The 18769-nt window shown below is 38.4% G+C and overlaps 1 protein-coding gene across 1 annotated transcript in view; it reads right to left on the bottom strand.

Moving 5' to 3' along the window:
* wdr44 (WD repeat domain 44) overlaps window positions 1-18769 on the bottom strand; it is a 23330-nt gene extending 4561 nt beyond the window's left edge. The window contains exons 1-18 of the mRNA XM_057820710.1: window positions 18209-18769; window positions 17941-17974; window positions 16137-16193; window positions 15241-15838; window positions 13401-13549; window positions 13066-13298; window positions 10471-10554; window positions 10260-10366; window positions 7869-8020; window positions 7655-7793; window positions 7514-7578; window positions 5238-5354; window positions 5035-5157; window positions 4764-4955; window positions 4568-4669; window positions 2578-2693; window positions 2257-2384; window positions 2054-2188 (exon numbers count right to left, since the gene is read on the bottom strand). Coding sequence (XP_057676693.1) covers window positions 2054-2188; window positions 2257-2384; window positions 2578-2693; window positions 4568-4669; window positions 4764-4955; window positions 5035-5157; window positions 5238-5354; window positions 7514-7578; window positions 7655-7793; window positions 7869-8020; window positions 10260-10366; window positions 10471-10554; window positions 13066-13298; window positions 13401-13549; window positions 15241-15838; window positions 16137-16193; window positions 17941-17974; window positions 18209-18285 — 2608 coding nt within the window. The 5' untranslated portion in view covers window positions 18286-18769. The remainder of the gene's footprint in view (window positions 1-2053; window positions 2189-2256; window positions 2385-2577; window positions 2694-4567; window positions 4670-4763; window positions 4956-5034; window positions 5158-5237; window positions 5355-7513; window positions 7579-7654; window positions 7794-7868; window positions 8021-10259; window positions 10367-10470; window positions 10555-13065; window positions 13299-13400; window positions 13550-15240; window positions 15839-16136; window positions 16194-17940; window positions 17975-18208) is intronic.

Genomic DNA, 18769 nt, shown 5'->3' with positions numbered 1-18769 from the left:
GACATAAAATTACATCTATCATAACCCATCAGTAATGCCTATGCCAGTGTCATGTCATAATTATGATGGTCTTATGACAGTTTCATGGCACCACTATCAAATAAAGTGTTACAAAATACCAGAGCTAGAAATTAATGAAACAACTGTAAGAGGAACTGAAGAGGTAATTATCACAGAACATGAATTTAATAGTTATTTACATCTCTAGCACTGCAATGCATGCTAGGAGGCATGTTGGACGACAACAGTGTTGACAGCAGGGGGCAGCAGAGGTTGACTGTCTACCCCAAGGGAGCAGTGAAGGCCAAATGAAGCTTCTTGAAGCAATGGGGGTTCATTTGGTTTTATGACAATCTTATGATGCCGCTGTCAAATAAAACGTTACCGGATAACATTTTTTGGTGTAAATATCCCATATTACAGTGAGGGCAGCTGCGGCTTATTGGCCAGTGCGGCTTATCTATGAAAAAAAATTTTTTTTGGGTTTTTTTTCCATGTCAAATTTGGTGGGTGGCAGCTTATCGTCAGTTGCCCCTTATAGTCCAAAAATTATGGTAATTGATAAAATCCAACACCAAGAACAAAGATGTCATCTTGAAAAGCAATTTAAAATCAAAATAGAGAACAACATGCTGAATAAGTGTACGGTATGCTAACGTTAATTGACTTGTAAAGAACGAACTGAGAACGTGCCAGGTATTTAGTCCTGCAACGATTAACTCAAGTAATTAGGTTAGAAAAAAAAGCTTCAAATCAAATTTTGCTTCTTCAATGATTTGTTTGATTGGAGTGACGTTGTAATGGTTTGTTTTGAAAGTGTTGCATTTAGTTTTATTGATTTGGAGGGATACACTGCCCTCTACTGGCAACAGTGAATAACTCGTCTAACATGGCTGAAACCAGCTGCTCCCTGTTAAGACCAACATAAGGTTGTTTTTGTTCGAGCTAATATGTTTGTTTATGCATTTGTTATTTAGTTTAGAAGCATAATTAGCAGTGGGAGTATGTGAACGATTTGTAAAGAGTTAACAAAAAAACGTTAGCATTTTATAGCATTTAAGGTAGCGGCCTTTTGCTATGCAAGTTAGCCAATTGTTTTTTGTTGTACTTAGATTTTTTTTTTGTTTTTTTTTTTAATATACTTAGTCTAAGCTTGGGTATTTTAAACCTTTATTGCCAAATGTATTACATTTGATACACCTAAAATTTAATGATTTTGAGAGAAATTCAGAATTTTGAAATTTCTTTTTGAAAACAAAAAAAAATGATGGATGCAAGTCAACAGATGCATCTGCCGGTTCCATGAAAAAAAGAAAACAGGATTTAGCTAGGGTTATAGATATTAGAGCGCTTATTACACATATTCATTTTGACATTTCGTTTTACAAATTTGAAAAAAAAAAAGTTTCATTAGGACCTTATTTTTCAAATTTTGGGATTCTCTGATAATTGTTTCATGTTGCAGGTCTTTAAGGGTTAATTTAGCTTGGGTTTTTTTTTGTTTTTAATGCACTTATTGCGCTTGTGAAATCAAAGTACTATTCTGTGGTTAAAAGAAACAATTTTTATTTTGTATTCGCATTTAATGCTCTTTTGAAAGTGTAATTTTAGTAATCCAAAATATTATTACAAGCATAAACACTTATTTTTACATATCGTAAAATTTATTCTGCAATGAATTAAATGTCCGTAATCTGATTGCTCCGTTATTTGAATTGACTGATTGATCGATTACCTAAATAATCGATAACTGCAGCCCTACCGAAATGTTAACGTAACATACCTATTAAGAGTTGTTCCTATAACTATAGCATAAAGAGCATGCTAACAAGTTTTGTTTTTGTTTTAATAAGATACTGCCAATGTTGAAACACTGGCCTTTAGTGCTCTCTTGCGGTTTGGTGCAAAAATAACATGTGGAATGATATAATAATGTGCTAATAATTTCACACATAAGTCGCTCCTGAGTTTAAGTCGCACCCAAGCCAAACTATGAAAAAAAAAACTTCGACTTATAGTCCGAAAAATACGGGAACTAACTCATGCGCACTACCTGAGGGGATAGTTTCAGACTCGTTGGAGTCCAAACTCTTGCACTCAGCGTCTGGTTTTTCTGCTCCTGTCTCTTGTGGCACAATAAGGCCCGGGTGAGGAGCGAAAATGGCTGATGTGACCACAGCGTTGTGTGCTGCGGAAAAAAATTCACATTAACACATTATCCAGGTGCTTGTGTTAAAATACTTGTTAATATTTTACCTTTAATCCCTTCCCAGAAGTCATTGCGGTCCCTCCGAACAGATGTGAATTTGCTTAGGTCGTGGTAAGTGCTCCAGATGTACACATATTTGTCCTCTGAGCCACTGACGATGAAAGAGTAGTCGTGGCTGTGGGACAACAGTCGCATTAAAAATCCATTTGGCTTTAGATAGGGTGTAAAAGATTAAATAAGCCGAGGGAGTGTGACTTGCCAGCATTTCATTAGATCAAACTCATGAAAAGTCAAGTGATTCCAGACCACATTAAAGGAAGTTTATTACTAAGTGGTTTATAATGTCTCAACGGCCAAAAGCTGTTCACCTGAAGCTGGCCTTAATCTGACTGCTGCTATTGACGTAACCCTTGTACTTCATGGATAGAGACAAATCCCGCAGGTCGTAAAGGCGGATGCGGGAATCATTTGAGGTCACCAAAATCTATGAGAGCACAAACAATTCAAGTCTTTTTGGGAGCTAAAACTTTTCAAATGTTGGTGAGAAACAAAATTACATTGAAAGCGGTGTTGTTTTTGGCATCCCTTTTAATATTTGTCTTAGTCTTTTACATGAAAATGCTTATCAGTCTTATACTTTAGTCATTTCAAAATGTGTTCGTCTTCGTCTAGTTTTAGTCGACGAAACCGCATACAAATTTTGTGTAGTTTTACTCCAGTTACTCAAAATGTTATTGTCTGTAAAATTCAAAAGTTTTAGTCCAAAAAATAAGCAAACTTTTCCAACAATTTCGAATGAACATAGACAGATGAGCACATATTGTAGCGTCTACGAGGACAACCGCAACTTTATGATGATAATACACAATCAACAGGAAAAGCAGTACCCTAATTTTCTCACTTTAAGGCCCATCTGACTATAAGCCGCTACCCACCAAATGTGACACGAAAACGGCATTTGTTAATAATTAATCAGCACTGGACTATAAGCCGCAGCTGTCCTCACTGTATTATGGGATATTCACACCAAAAGATATTCACCGGTAATGCTTTATTTGATAGCGGCATCATATGACTGTCATAAGACCAAGTGGACCGCTTTGAACCAATAGGCTGAAAAGCTTTATTGCTTCAAGAAGCTTCATTTGGCCATCACTGTTCCCTTGGGGGGAGACAGTCAACCTCTTCTGCCACCTGCTGTCAACACTGTTGTTGTCCAACATGCCTCCTCGCATGCACTGCAGCGCTACAGATGGAAATAGCAATCAAAATTCATGTTCTCTGCCAATTATTTATTCAGTTACGCTTCCGGTTTTTTCATTAATTGCTAGTTATGGTATTTGGTAACACATTATTTGACAGTGGCGTCATAAGACTAATTCGACAATCATAACTATGACATGACAATGTCATGAGCATTAATGAATGCTTATAATAGATGTCATTTAGTGTTATCCAGCAACATATCTCACTTTTGAATGGATGTGTAAGATCCAAACTGGACATAAATGGACTTAGGAACATAAATTATCAGATGACACTGAATGACATCTGTCATAAGCATTCAGTAATGCCCATGATAGTGTTATGTCATAAATATGACCATCTTATGACAGTCTTACGACGCCACAGAACATGAATTTTGATTGTTATTTACATCTGTAGCGCTGCAACGCATGCTAGGAGGCATGTGTTGCCTATTAGCCCAAATTAATCAACAAATAAGCCGCACTGGACTATAAGCCACAGGATTCAAAATGACGGAAAAAAGTAGCGCTTATAGTCTAAAAATTACAGTACGACATTTTCAATTAAACTCACCATGAACTGTAATTAAAAAAAATGTTGTCCGAGCGTTTAAGAGGATGCTCGCCACGCTAAAGTTGATGCTAATGCGACGAGTTACATTTCGTGTCTGATGATCACTCAGCACAGACCTTTAAAGGCTAAAGCAACATTGCATATTCTCTCTTGCCAAGACAAGAAAACAAATCTTACCATTTGTTTCCAAACAAGCAAAATGGAGCGAAGCCTAACTTGAAACACATCCGAATCTAATCTCATATGAGTGACACAACCCAAACACTGCTTCGATGCAAGCTGACGTACTCCACGTACGATGTGAAAATGTCAGGCGTTATGAACATATGACAGAAACAATGTCGCATTTTCATCTTGTTGTCGTCTCGTCAGATGAAAACTGGCATTCATCTCGTTATGTTCTAGTCTCCCAAGCCATGTTTTTAGCTCGTCATCGTCACGAAAAAATTATTTGTTGAGGAAATATTTTCATTATCGACATTGTTGATGAATATAACACTGATAGAAAGTTAAGTTACTCAAAGGCGATTTAGTTACCTTATTCTCTCCAGGTAATGGTTCAATACCGGTAATTTTTCGCCCAACTTTGTTCCTGCCCCTGGTAGATCTCACATGTATTTGGGTATGATATTTCAAACGCTGCAAATGTCATAAAAAGGATTTCACATGCCATTACTACAACAACCAGACAGTGAACAGTCCATCTTTGTAGCACTCCTGTACAATGCTGTACCTCTGTGTCATAGAAGATGCATCTTCCATCATAGGTGCCAATGACAGCGTACTTGCCATTTTGACAGAAGTTGGCAGCAGTGATGAGGCGTGTTTGGCCATCCACCTCATTCCACAGTGCCACCTTCTTGTCCGGAATGTTCCACAATCGCAGCTTACCGTCCAGAGAGCCGCTTAAAAAGTACCTGTCATCCTGTAAAGAGACAAAATCAGATATTAATCAAGCATTTGTGTCAATTGGGAGAGTTGTCGAGAGGTTTCATCAGCTTTACCCTGGGATGGAATGTGATTGCCGTGACAAAATCAATGTGCTGAAAGCAGCAAAGACACTCTCTCCTGGATATGTGCCACAGTCTGACTGTTTTATCCATGGACGATGAAAGCAGGAAAAAGTTCTAGTGGGCCAGAAAGTGGTTCACATAAGACGAGGCCATATTAGATTTAAGAATGAACAGAAAGCTTTAGGATAAGAAACCTTTGACCATGATAAATCCAATAGATCCGCTGTATGGCCTTTGTACTTGCAGAAAGGGACCTGGCGAAAAGGGGCGTTCCTGTCTTCTGTGTCTGGATCTTCTGGAACACAACTTGCCTACGACACAACAACAATAGGACTAGGGCTGTGACAAAATATCAAAATGGTGATATATCGTGATACTTTGTATCCCAAAAGGTTATTGATATGCTCCTGCAGAGAACCGAGATATCGTTTTAAAAAGGTGTCTATGTCTAAAAAAAACAAATTAAAAGGATTCAACAAGTTGCTACCAAAATCTTCCACCATTATAGTGTCTCAGTTAACTCTAAGGCTGCACTGACGGTGCTCGACGCACAATTCATTTAGACTGGGAACGTTCATGCGTTCTAAGCCAGAGAATTCACAGTCATTCTGTCCGATGTTCAGGGCATTTACAGGTCACTTGCTGTTCATTTAGGGCATTTACGCGTCATTTCCTGTTGAGTTTGAGTCACTACCTATTCATTTGGGTGATTCCCAGGTCACTTCCTGTTCTGTAACTCAAAACAAACAGGAAGTGTCCCATAAAATACCCCAAAATCAACTGAAAATCAACAGCCAAATGACCTTAAATGGCCCAAAATTACTTCATTGCCTGGCGTTGGCTGCCACTGACGGCCATAGACGTTCAATCCGTTCGAAGTGGGAGGGATGGCAGCGAATGAACAAATGTTCATTCGCTGCCACCCTCCCAGTTCAAATGGATTGGACTAGGGCTGCAGCTATCGAATATTTTAGTAATCGAGTAATCGACTGAAAATTCTATCGATTAATCGAGTAATCGGATAAAACAAATATATTTTTAGGTGAAGAGCAATTCTAAATATACATGAGAAAACAAGACATTTCATCTAATCTTGAACCATTTTCAGTCAATCAATGTCTTTATTTTCGATGTATATTGTTGAAAACAGCCAACAATTGCATCTCAGATGTAACTCGAATAAAAAAAAGACTAATTCACTGCTTTCACTCAAAGAACCTTTAGATCTTATTAAAAAAGAAGAAAATATATATATATATATACCTAAAAATGCCGTTACGCTTGATAACACACATCACTTAAAAGTTAGGATTTTCCCCCATGTGTTTCAATTGAATTTCCATTTGTGTCAAGCCATTTTTAAGTTCTAGTTAAGTTTTAAGTTAGTCTATTGAATTTCTATTTGTGTCAAGCCATTTTTAAGTTCTAGTTAAGTTTTAAGTTAGTCTAAACTGTAAGTCCTGATAGGATTTTGAGTTTTTGCAGTGTTCAAAATAAATGTATGATACAGGCTGTATTGGAACACATTAGGGACCCGTGCTGTTTTATCCAGCAATGACTACTGAGCTAAAATTGATAGTTAGCATTATTGAGTTTTTATTTTACACCCTCATCACTTCACAACGCTATGTTATGTTAAAGCCTGTATGCAAGACACGTTTGCCACGCATCGAAAGTGGTCATAATTAATAGAAACCTAGCCCTCCGCAGGGCTAACGTTACTTGAGCTAGTGACAGTAATGTTAATCTTATTTATTAGCGCTTAGCGCTCTTTATTAGCGCTTAGTGCTCTACTGCTTTAAGATGGCGGCTGTTTACTAACGCTGCCCAGATGCGGCCGAGTCTGTCATTAAGAATCTAGTTCAACATACATGTGATCTCTATGAGACTCATCAGACGCTACCTGCTACCAATGTAGCATCGTGCGGGCTAGTATTTAGGAACGTCGGCGTTGTTTGTAGCGGATGTCGGCTGCAGAAAGTTTTTTTTTTTTTTTCTGCTTCTTCCTCCACGCACGTGACAGCAGCGCGTTGTCCCGCATTAAAAGTAGTCCGAGCAAAACGTGATGCTTAGATCTGTCAAAATAAACGATTACTCGAGGTGAATAAAATTACTCGGATCAGTTTTTAAACTCGAGTTACTCGAGTTGCTCGAGTATTCGTTTCAGCTCTAGATTGGACGTCTACTAGTGATAAACTCATTCCAATTCACAGCAGAAGCTTGTTTTTCTGTTTATTATTCATTTGTAGAATATCCTGGAATGATTTCCTGAGCAATGTATCGATAATCGTTGTATCGCCATATCGTCAGATCGTTATCGTGAGCTTTGTATCGCATATCGTATCGTGGGGTACCAAGACGTTCCCACTCCTAAATAAGACATTATTTTTCTTGCTTTGCAAAAAAACAGGAATGGTCTGGATTGTTGTTAAGACATATACAAACAGAACATATTTTGGAATTCACTCACCCCGGGATCAGTGTCAGATTTGGAGGAACACAAGCTTTCCTGAGAGGGAGAAGGAGACACTCGACCTGGGAAAGCATGCACAGTAACCTCAAGTTAGCCAACTATTTTTAATTCAAATTGTCTAGTTGCTGATGAGGATACCTTCTGTGTTGTATTTCAATCTCATATTGTTGAAATAATCAAAGGCAGTCTTTAGGACCCAAATGCGAACCACGTTATCTTGGCCGGCAGTTGCCAGTAGCCTACCGCAGTGAGAGAACTTCATTGTCCACACGGCCCCCTAGCAACAAGAGAACAATGATACACCATACTCGTTTCCTTTTAAAATTGAAGAGGAAAGCACAAATCGTCTTACCATGTGCTCACCACTTAAATCTTGCACAACTTTGATTTGATCAAAGTCAAAAGGACCCTTAAAACTGTGTGCTGCTTTAAACTTGGCCGGCCTGGTATAAGGCATCCCCTCGTCATCACTGGAGGAAGGGTCATCTTGGTCTGTGTGGAAGACTGAAGCAAAGAGATTTTGAGGAGTTAACATAATAATTACATCGACGCAAACGGAAAAAAAATGTTGACGTTCTGTGTTCAGCTATCTACGAGATTTCATTCCTTCTAATAATCGGGTAATCAGATGAGGAACGTTTAATGCGTTGCAGAATAAATTTTAAGAGATGTAAAACAAAGGCTTGCTAAGATTGCAATTGCAAAAGAGCATTACATGCGAATACAAAATAAAATTCCCGAGTGTTTCTTCAAACTGTGCAGGATTGCACTTTTAAAAATAAATTAAAATATATGAGCTTAGCCTCAAACAGTTTAAAAAAAAAAAATCTGGATCTAAGTACAACAAAAGAATTGGTTGACTTGCATAGCAAAAGTCCGCTAGCTTAATTGCCATAACATGCTAACTTTTTTTCACAATGCTCTTAACATATTGTTCAAACGCATATTCCCACACAAAAAAAAAAACCTGCTAAATATACCTATAAACTAAATTACTAATGCATAAAAAAACATTTTAGCTCAAACAAAACTTACCTTATGTTGATCTTAACAGGGAGCAGCTGGCTTCAGCCATGTTAATTGACTTATGTCATATTCACTGTTGCCACTCAAGTGCAGTAAATCCACCCAAATCAATTAAACTAAATGCAAACACTTTCCAAACAAACCATTAAAACAACTCTAATTAAACGAATACTTGAAACAACAAAATTCGATTCAAAGTTTTTTTTCTAATCAAATTACTCGAGTTAATCGTTGCTACTACTTGAATGGACCCATTGCAAAGCCCCGCCCCCTTGTAAAACTGTCTACCCAAGGCTCTGTCAAATTCTCTCACTGACAGCGATTGAGTGAATGAACGATTTATGGCTGATGGCGGGAGTTCAAATTTCTGAATTTGCACTACCACAGCTAGCAATAGATGTGTTTTTTATGAATTGGTAACACTTTATAATAACTATCTGTTTTACTAGTTAATAGATCATTAGTAAACTGTTGATAAATGATTTATTGTTGATTTGTGAAGTATTTGTTAACAGTTTGTTAAGCATTCACAGGGTGTTCCAATATGGTTGACCCCATTCTAAATGCCCATGCTAGTTGATGGATCTTAATAATACTATATATCAACAATAAATCATTTATCAACAGTTTACTAATGATCTATTAACTAGTAAAACATATAGCTATTATAAAGTGTTACCTAAGAATTTTTTTTTTTTTTTTTTAATGAATTTCATCAGGAAGCAGACAGAAATGGTTGCAATATGCAGTAAAGCGGTATGTCCATGTTATTAAACTTTACAGAGACGATACCATTATTATAATCCAGGCGAAATGCTACCACTCTCAATTTAAAAACATGAAACCTCACAGGCCGAATATCTAACTATAACGTTAGCTACTAACGTTATGTCATGTGTTCAGTTAGATTTTTCCACTAAAGCTTTTGTGGCGATGAATAAGCAGTCTTACATTCAGTTGGACTCTTCATATTATCCAGCGGTGCTAAATAAACAACTTAATTATAAACATACATGTGCAACATGAATATGACGTAAATGAATGCTCAACGTTGAGAGAGCGGCGTGCATTTGAGTTGATCGCAGCCAGATGCGTGCGGGGGGAGAACTTTCCTTCGTGTGCGTCTGTGACCAAACGTAGGTACATCTTCCTTTTTTTTTTTTTTTTTTTTTTTTTTAGAATGTTTGTGGTGTTTACTTTGGACTTTCAGTGCTGGGGTCTTAACAGCTTAGTTATATTTTATTCTATTTGTGTAGTGAAAAGGTAGTATACAAGTAGGCAGTCAAATGCTAGCAAACTAAAATTAATAGTCAAGTCTACCTTTTTACTACATGCCATCAAATACATTTTTTAAATTTTTTTTTTAACAAATCGATCATTAACTTACCTTTGAGCAAGCATAAGTGTTCTTGGATGGCCGTCTTGTTTATGTGGTCGACGGCAGAAACTTATTCATACCGTGCATTTGGCGAGCCTTCTTTTAGGCTTTTAAAAAGGCACAAAAAATTCCTTTCCCCTGTCTTTCGTGGTACCTGGTGTCATGACTACAGGTACCCCACGCACAGCATTAAACCATCAGGTTTTTGCGATTTTAAAAGCACGATCACACATTATTCCTATGCAACTCTACGGCTAGGTGTCTGGCTTTTGTGGTTTGGGGGCGTGGTTTTGCGATGGGTCCATTGAACTGTTCTCAGGACCGTCTGATTGTCTTTACCTTCGTCGCGAACACTTTTCACTTTGTTTACAGCCTTCTCTCCATATTCCTCTGCAAGATGCTTGGCCTTCTTCACAGACTTGCCCAGAAATTTCTTCAGCTGAGTTCTTGATTTAAGGACAATTTCAAATAGACGTAAAATTAATGTGAACGTGTGCTGGAAAAAGCAGAGAAAATGCAACAGAGGATCATATATGACGCTTATCCTTACGTTCTTTGTTTCAGTTTTCCTCCATCCGTGTCAGCCAGTGGAGTCTGTGACTTGTCATCATCATCGGACTGTGCTTCATCATTCCTGAGAGGAAAAAGTATTGCTGAACAACTTCCCTTTAAAATGTAGTACTTTGGTTTTCCCCGAGTGGTCAAATCATTCAAACTGAGACCAATACAATAGTGCCTTGATTGGTCTGTGCTGGTAGAAAACACTGAAAATTCTACTTTTTATGTCCCTGTAAAAAGCAGATAAATAGGTCTTTTAAATTTGGCACACGATAGAGAATAGCATTGTTAATAGGGGTGTGACAAAAACATAAAAATGGTGATATAACGGGACACATTTAATCCCAAAAGTTACCTAGATGCTCATGTCAAGAATCGATATATCTTTTTGAAAAGGTCAGGGTTTAAAAAAAAAAAAAAAAAAAAGCATCAATGGGTTCCATTATCAGCGCTAGATACCCAACACATTTAGCCTGGGACGTTTGTTCATGCTAACCAGAGTAGTGCTGCAACGATTAATCGATTAAGAAGAGTAATTCAATTAGAAACAATTTTCGAATCAAATTTCGCTGCTTCGAGTATTTGTTAAATTAGAGTTACGTTGTAATTGTTTGTTTTGAGAGTGTTTGCATTTAGTTTTATTGATTTGGGTGGATACACTGCCCTCTAGTGGCAACAGTGAATATGACATAACATCGAACAAGGATGGATCCAGCTGCTCTCTGATTAGACCAGTACTTCTCAAATGGTGGGGCGCGCCCCCCCAGGGGGGCGCAGAGCGATGCCAGGGGGGGCGCGAGTGACCTCGGGGAACATGCTTTTTTTTTTTTTTTTTTTTTTTTTTTGCCGTACTAGAATAAAGTGTACTTGCACATCCACTCCGTGGGTGGCAGTGGCGCTCTCATTTTCAAAGTGCGTGCAGTATTTTTGAAGTAAGCAAGAGCACACGGAAGAGACTCATGCAGAGCTGGACTCACGCAGCGACCCACTGTCTTCTTCGGTTCTCACGTGTCCGGCCGAGAAGTGCCGTTTTCGGCTTGGGATCGTCACGACCACCGCCCTCACCTACGGTTCTCCCTCGGCCGCCGAGAATGCGCTTTTTTCGGGCCGTTTGCCTTTGACTTTTAATATAGTGGAAAATGAGGAAAGACCACTGTTTACTGAGTCTAAAAATGATTATAGCGGAGAAGCCAAATCAGTTAAGACGCCACTTAAAGACATTAGACCTCAATCTCATTGATAAGCCGCTTGACTATTTTTCAGCGAAAATGTGCCGAATACTGCCAATTTTCACAATCGTCCCGCTTTGTCAGTGTTATATCAGTAAACCAGTGAGCACTGTGGTGAATCAGCGAAAATAAAAACTTTCCTTCTGTCCAAAGACTCCCCCCCCCCCTTCTATTCAGTTTTGTTTTTTTTTCGGTCAAATTTTTTGGCATGTTGTCCTGAAGAGTAAATGTTTCTAATCAATTTGAATTTGTTATTATTTACTGATTTTATTACATTTTATTTTTCAGTATCAAATGGTCAAAAATGTACCTTGAGTGTATTTTTACAGTTTGGATGTGACTTTTTTTTTTTTTTTTTTTTTTTTTTTTTAACTTCAGGCAAATTGATGCGCGTTAAGTCTTTTCTGTTACAAGCAACACAATGTTAAAAAAGTTATACTTTATTATAAGTTGATCTATGTTACTTTTTTTCTTTAATAGAAAAAAAAGGACACAATGTTAGGCTGAGGCGTACTTATAATAGTAATATAGACAAATGATACTATTTACAGTGGCGGCAGAGAGTTGGGGGGGGCGCGAAACATTTACGTCTTCCTTGGGGGGGCGTAACAGAAAATAATTGAGAAGCACTGGATTAGACCAACATAAGGTAAGTTTTTGTTTGAGTTAATGCGTTTTTTTTATGCATTCGTAATTTAGTTTATCAGTATATTTAGCCATTTTGGAGGGAATTATGTATTTGAACGATTTGTTAAGAGCATTGTAAAACCATGCTAGCATTTTATAGCGTATAACCTAGCGGACTTTTGCTATGCAAGTTATCCAATTGTTCTTTTGTTGTACTTCGATCCTGATTTATTTATTTTAAACTCAGGTATTTATTTATTTTTAAATGAAAATGCAATTTTGCATAGTTTGAAGAAACACTCAGTTATTTTTTATGCACATTTAATGCATTTTTGAAAGTGCAATCATAGGAAGCCTTGGTTTTACATTGTTGCAGCGCTGAACCAGAGCATTCACAACCAGCCTTCCTGATTTTCAGGGCAATTACAGGTCACTTTCTGTTCATTTTAGGGCATTTACAGGTCACTTCCTGTTGAGTTTGAGTCAATGCCTATTCATTCCAAGGTCACTTCCTGTTCAGTAACCCAGAATGAACGGGACGTGAACCATAAATGCCCCAAAATCGAAAGGAAGTGACCTGAAAGGCCTCAAAATTAGACTCTTTGGTTGCCATTTGCTGCCACCCTCCCAGTTGAAATGAATTGGATGCCTACTAGTGATAAACTTTTTTTTTTTTTTTCATTAAAACATTTATATAAAGTAATCCAACCCAACCACAACATTGTACTTACGTGATATACTCTTTGGTCCTCCTCATGATGTGCAATGTGAGGGGGTTAATCCCAGCAGGAAGTTTCTCCTCTGCCTGGATTAAGGGGATCTCTTCGCCAGTGTCTAGGTTCTTGATCATCACACTGGCCAGGATTTCTTCGTCAGTAAGTTCTCTTCCAGAGTTGGAGCGTGGACGCTGAGGGCCTGGAACATGTCCCTCACCCGGAGACAAGGCCTCCTCACCCTCGTTCTCCTAAAATCCACAAAATGGTCATTCTTTCAACTCCACAACTCTTGCAAAAAGACAATACTGGAACTACAAAATGTGAATTTTAACATCTCAAGCACAACTGACCTGTGCGGTGACCACCTTGTCCCCACTGGTAGCACTGGCCAAATCCAAGGAGTGCTGCAACTCTCTGGTTAAACTCCTCACAGTGCTACTTGGAGACACCAAGCCAGATGGTTCCAGAGGGTCGCTGCTAACTCGTCTCATTGCAGATACTGCACAAAAAGCAAAATGTGGTCAATATGTGCCAGAAGAGTTTTTGGTTCAAACTCCATCTATTCCAATTAAATAATGTGCATTTAGGTTAGCATTTATTACAGCTTTACAATGACAGATAAACTGTAGGACTAGATATGTAACGATTACCGGTTTCAAGGTGTACCGTGGTATGAAAACGTCATGGTTTCAAAACAGTAGAAATTTTCCGACTTACCGTCCCTAAAGTATTAGGTATTTTTTTGTCCCAAAATGTCTACTACACACAAGGTGCCTACTAAACACAATTCATAGCAGAAGGATGACAAGAGCTTGTTTTTTGTTATCTATAATGGCGTACCGCAAGCAACACGTCACTTCCGCTCATTAATATTCATGACGTTAGCTACTGTTGCTAAGTAGGGACAAGCCACCGTTTGTCCCTAATAAGAAATGAATGGAAATCGTGTACGAAGGAGATGTTTACAGAGCTAAACCTACCAATTCTCTCGTCATCATCCCAATGATGTGCCTGGTGCCAAATTCACTGGCAAAGATGTGGAAGAACATAAAAATGTTCAGTTAAAGAGATGGCTTGAGTGTCGAAAGCTTAAAAAGATTAAAAAAACGAACTGACCTAAGCATAGCTTTAGCTTTTTTATCGACGCGACTGACAATGACATTCTGCTGTTTCAACAAGCTATCCTTTACCATCAGCCCTGTCTTTCTTATATATCCTCTGGTTGTCCTACGTCTCTTACCGTTCTTGGGGGTAATTTAGTTAGCTTTGTGTAGCGATCGCAAATGCTACTCAGTGACAGCCAACGAACACTTCAATTTTTTCATTGATAACACATCTTAATTATATAATTTATTTATACTTCCCCCTTACTAAAGTTGTTCATATATATAACAGAAACGGTAACAGTGGCAGTCAGATACCATTGTAATTCTTTTCAGGTCATTCATTGTCAGACAGAAGCAGTACGTTACGCTAAAAGAATAAGTTAAAAATATAAAAATGGCTTACCTCTTTGTCCCCTGAAAGACCATGCCAACCCAACATAATGTTTACTGCATATGAAATGTGAATGGATTCACCGAGCTGGTGTTAAAGTCCGCGCAAGTTGATTCGGTCTTCACATTTTTTTCCTCCCGAGTTTTTGGTTTCCGGAAACGTAAGAAGAAACATCCTTCATGTGTCGTAATGTCTAGAGTCGTTTCTACAAGTTCCAAAAAAGCAATGCGTGATCGGCATGTTCGTTTTTGAAAGATTATCGGCGAAAAGTAGCACAAATTACGTTAAGTCTATGCGAGGGCGGGTCTATAATGTCCCACTTCGGCTTTACTTCCGCTTTACGATGCGACGTCACGGTCTAAAAATAGCCTGCGTGCGGTATGCCATTGTTGTGTCGCCATATCGTGAGATTGTTACTGTGGGCCTTTTATCGCAAATCTTATCATATCGTGAGGTACCCAGAGGTTCCCACCCCGATGTAGAACCTTCGCCACTTTGTTCAATTCTCACCAAACTGTCCAACTATGATTAACCTGAAACACTGAAGGTTTCAAGTTATTAATTTACTTACAGTTTGCATAAAAATGTAACAGCTAAACACATCTTGGATCATTGTGTTGCCACAAAGGCTGTATTGAAACACAAAGATCATCAAGATTTATCACTCACTATCAATGCTGAGGTATTGTTTACCTTCAAGCCCACTAGGCTTGAGACATTCCAGAGACTTCTTGGAAGGTATGCCCTGCAAAGAAGGTGGAGGCGGTCTAGGTGGGGGAGCTCCGCTGGGAGGGCGCGGTCGTGAAGGCGGAGGCTTCTTGGTGCTAGCTACAATGTCTGGTTCAACCGTGAACTGCCGCGGTGGTTTCGTAGGCCCGGATGAGTCCATAGAGTCAGTTGGTCTGTCTGTGAAAGACACCTGCTCCAAAATGTCAGCAGATATGGGCTCCTGCTCTCCTTCCGCGACCAAAAGCTCCCCATCAGGACGACTTTGCCCTATAGTGCTGGTAATATCTGGTGGCTGAACACCTTCCTGCATCCCAACTGAAGGTCTGGGGAGATCCAAGGGGGCGGGGGCAGGCAAAGAGTACGCTCCGTTTGTCGCCGAACATTCCGGTTGCTCCTCAGGCCTCTCGATAAGCTGCGGTGCATCGGTTGCAACAGGAATTTCCTGAGTGTTTCTCTTATCCCTTGACTCCGCGTCCACAGTCACATCTACGTGGAGTTGATCGAGTAGCTCAGCAACAGCACAATTTTCCTTTTGACTCTCCTCGATGATGCTGTCAATGATCTATGAGAATCAAAACAGGTCATTATGCCATATAGCATTCAATTATAAAATAAGTATGCATGTGATTTGTATTTTGCGTAGTGTATTGTCCTGTTTTCACATCCCACGTTTGTTTTGGTGTTTGGCATGCGGGTTAGCGTATGGTGACCTCAATATTTTAAATTGCCTGAGTTATTCAATTTATTCACCCTGCCCCATACAAGCTATTATATTTATTAAAGCCCTCAGTAAAATTACAAAATATAACAGACTCAAGCCATATGTGTGTGTTATCGGATAATAAAGTAGAAAACCACACATGTAGGGAATCATCTTGCGTAGTCTCAGCGGCAGCCTCTCCATCTTCGTCAGATTTCTGCAAGATTGAAAAGATTTTGCTTAACTTAAAAACTATATAATACTGTAGACGATTGCTTTAATTGTTCTGAATGTTCTCAAATACAAATAGTTCCTGAATTATGACGGACCCGACTTAAGCGATTTCAAATTTACGACACCTGCGTCTCGTCGGTTTTTTTTTGTGTTTTTTTTTTTAATGTTGACTTTTGTTTTGTGATGTATTTTTTCTTTATTTTTCTTGTAAACGCAAATTTGAATTGCTGTTATTGAAGATGAGATTGATTTCATTTCATTTCATTTTAGTTTCAGTCTGCAAGTTTGGATGTCTTGAGCAGCTGAATAAAGTCAGCAAACAACACAGACGTCTGACCTCGTCATTTCGGAGCTTAGCTCACTGTCTAGGTAGGACTTGGCGAGAACAGTAAAATGACGGATAATACATGTTTTTGGATAGTTTTTTTTTTTTTTTTTTTAATTTAGACAGTGTTTTGTTGTATTTAAAGGGTGAATTCCAGCTTATGCGGAAATCCGGGTTACATCGCCAGCTCAGGAACGGAAGTGGTTCGTAAACCTGGGACTACCTGTATTTGCATTGGTGAATGTTCAAACTCAAACTCAACCTGTAAATGAACAGCAAGTGACCTGTAAATGCCCCGAAAAATCGGACAGAATGACTGCGAATGCTCTGGTGTCGAATTAGTGCTGCAATGATTCATCGATTAACTCGAGTATTCGATTAGAAAAAAAGATTCAAATTAAATTTTACAGCTTCGAGTATTCGTTTAATTAAAGTGGCGGTGTAATGGTTTGTTTTGAAAGTGTTTGCATTTATTTTCATTGATTTGGGTGGATACACGGCCCTCTAGTCTACCTCATTTCACATGGCTGAATCCATTTGCTCCCTGTTAAGACCAACATAAGCTAAGCTTTTGTTTTAGCTAGCTATTTTTTGAATGCATTCGTAATTTAGTTTAAAGGTATATTTAGTCCTTTTTTGTGGGAATATGTGTCTGAGCCATTCGTTAAGAGCATTGTAAAAAAGCGTTAGCATTTTATAGCATTTTAGCTGGCAGACTTTTGCTATGAAAGTTAGCCAATTGTTCTTGTGTTGTACATAGATCCTCTTTATATATATATATGTATGTATATACCGTGTGAGGCACAGCTCAGGTATTTTGATTTTTTATGTCCCTTATACGATTACTCAATTATTCGAAATAAATAGTTCATCGATTAATCGGGTACTAAAATAATTGATAGCTGCAGCCCTATTTCGGATGAACGAACGTTTCCAGTCTAAATGGACTGGGCATCGAGCACCGTCAATTGCAGTCTTAGAGTTACCTGAGACACTACTATTGTGGAAGATTTTGGTAATAACTTGTTGGTCCCTTTTTTTTCCCCCCAAACACTGACACCTTTTTAAAACGATATCTCGATTCTTGGCAGGAGCATATCGATAACCTTTTGAGATACAAAGTGTCACGATATATCACCATTTCGATATTTTGTCACACCCTTACCTAAATCAGCACAGTTGTAGACTACAGTTAAGTCAGGAAGATGTAATAAAATATTACTTTTGAAGGAAATAGTTATCCATTTTGCCTTCATTGTTACTTACAATATGCGCAATACTACTTCAATTTAAATTGTGAAGGTAATTGAAAAAAGTGACATTTATCCGGTTATTCGAACGTAAAAACAAAAACAAACAAAAAAAAACTAATCGTTAGTTGCAGCCCTACCCCGTACTTTCGTACCTGAAGCAAAGGAATGACAAACTTCGCAGGAGACCTAAAAGACACAGGCACATGCTTATAAATCTTAATCACATGAGTAAATATCACGTTTTTCCAAATTGTCATACAACACGGTGTTGCCATTTTTAATGTGATGACTAACTAGCAGTAGGCTACTTTCGAACATTCAACAGCTTTGCAACATTAATACTTTGTCTACACAACCAACCGTACATGTGTGTTTTAGCAACTTATATTCCAAGTATAATACCGAAATGTGTTTTCTTACACTTTGGGAGAAGGGCTGAAATGTACGTCCTCCGGAGCATCGTAGAACTCCTCCGTGTCGCTCGTGTCTGACGCCATGCTAACATGAAATGAGCTCCCTAGCGAGCCAGTTTCAAGACCAGGCAGCTACTCGCTAGCCTTCTCACTAAAACAACAACATGCGAACGACTGAAGCGAGACGTCACCTCTGTCTGGTTCGTTCCTTTTGGGTTGTAGGGTAAAATGAAAAGGGCTCGGTGTTGGCTTCTTCGAAAAACACTTTCCTGTCAACGTCACAACATTACGTTACTTTGCTATGAGCTAGATAAATAGATTTATACTAGCGAAATGCTAACAAGTATGCAATTATTTCTACAAAACCACCACTTATATAAAAAAAAAAAATGCCCGGCTATAATTTACTTATTTGTAGTCAGATGAGCGTCCAACGAGGTATTTGTAAAAAAAAAAAAAAACAAAACAAAAAAAAAAAACAATAATAATAATAACTGCGCCTTAACGTCAATTACCAAGCTATTCGGAGGAACGGAATTGACTTATAAACAAGCCCATTTCTAAATAA

Source organism: Corythoichthys intestinalis, chromosome 18 (assembly GCF_030265065.1).
Source record: "Corythoichthys intestinalis isolate RoL2023-P3 chromosome 18, ASM3026506v1, whole genome shotgun sequence".
NCBI lineage: Eukaryota > Metazoa > Chordata > Actinopteri > Syngnathiformes > Syngnathidae > Corythoichthys > Corythoichthys intestinalis.
The sequence above is the reverse complement of the archived record's forward strand: the minus strand, read 5'-3'. Positions and strand labels throughout refer to the sequence as shown.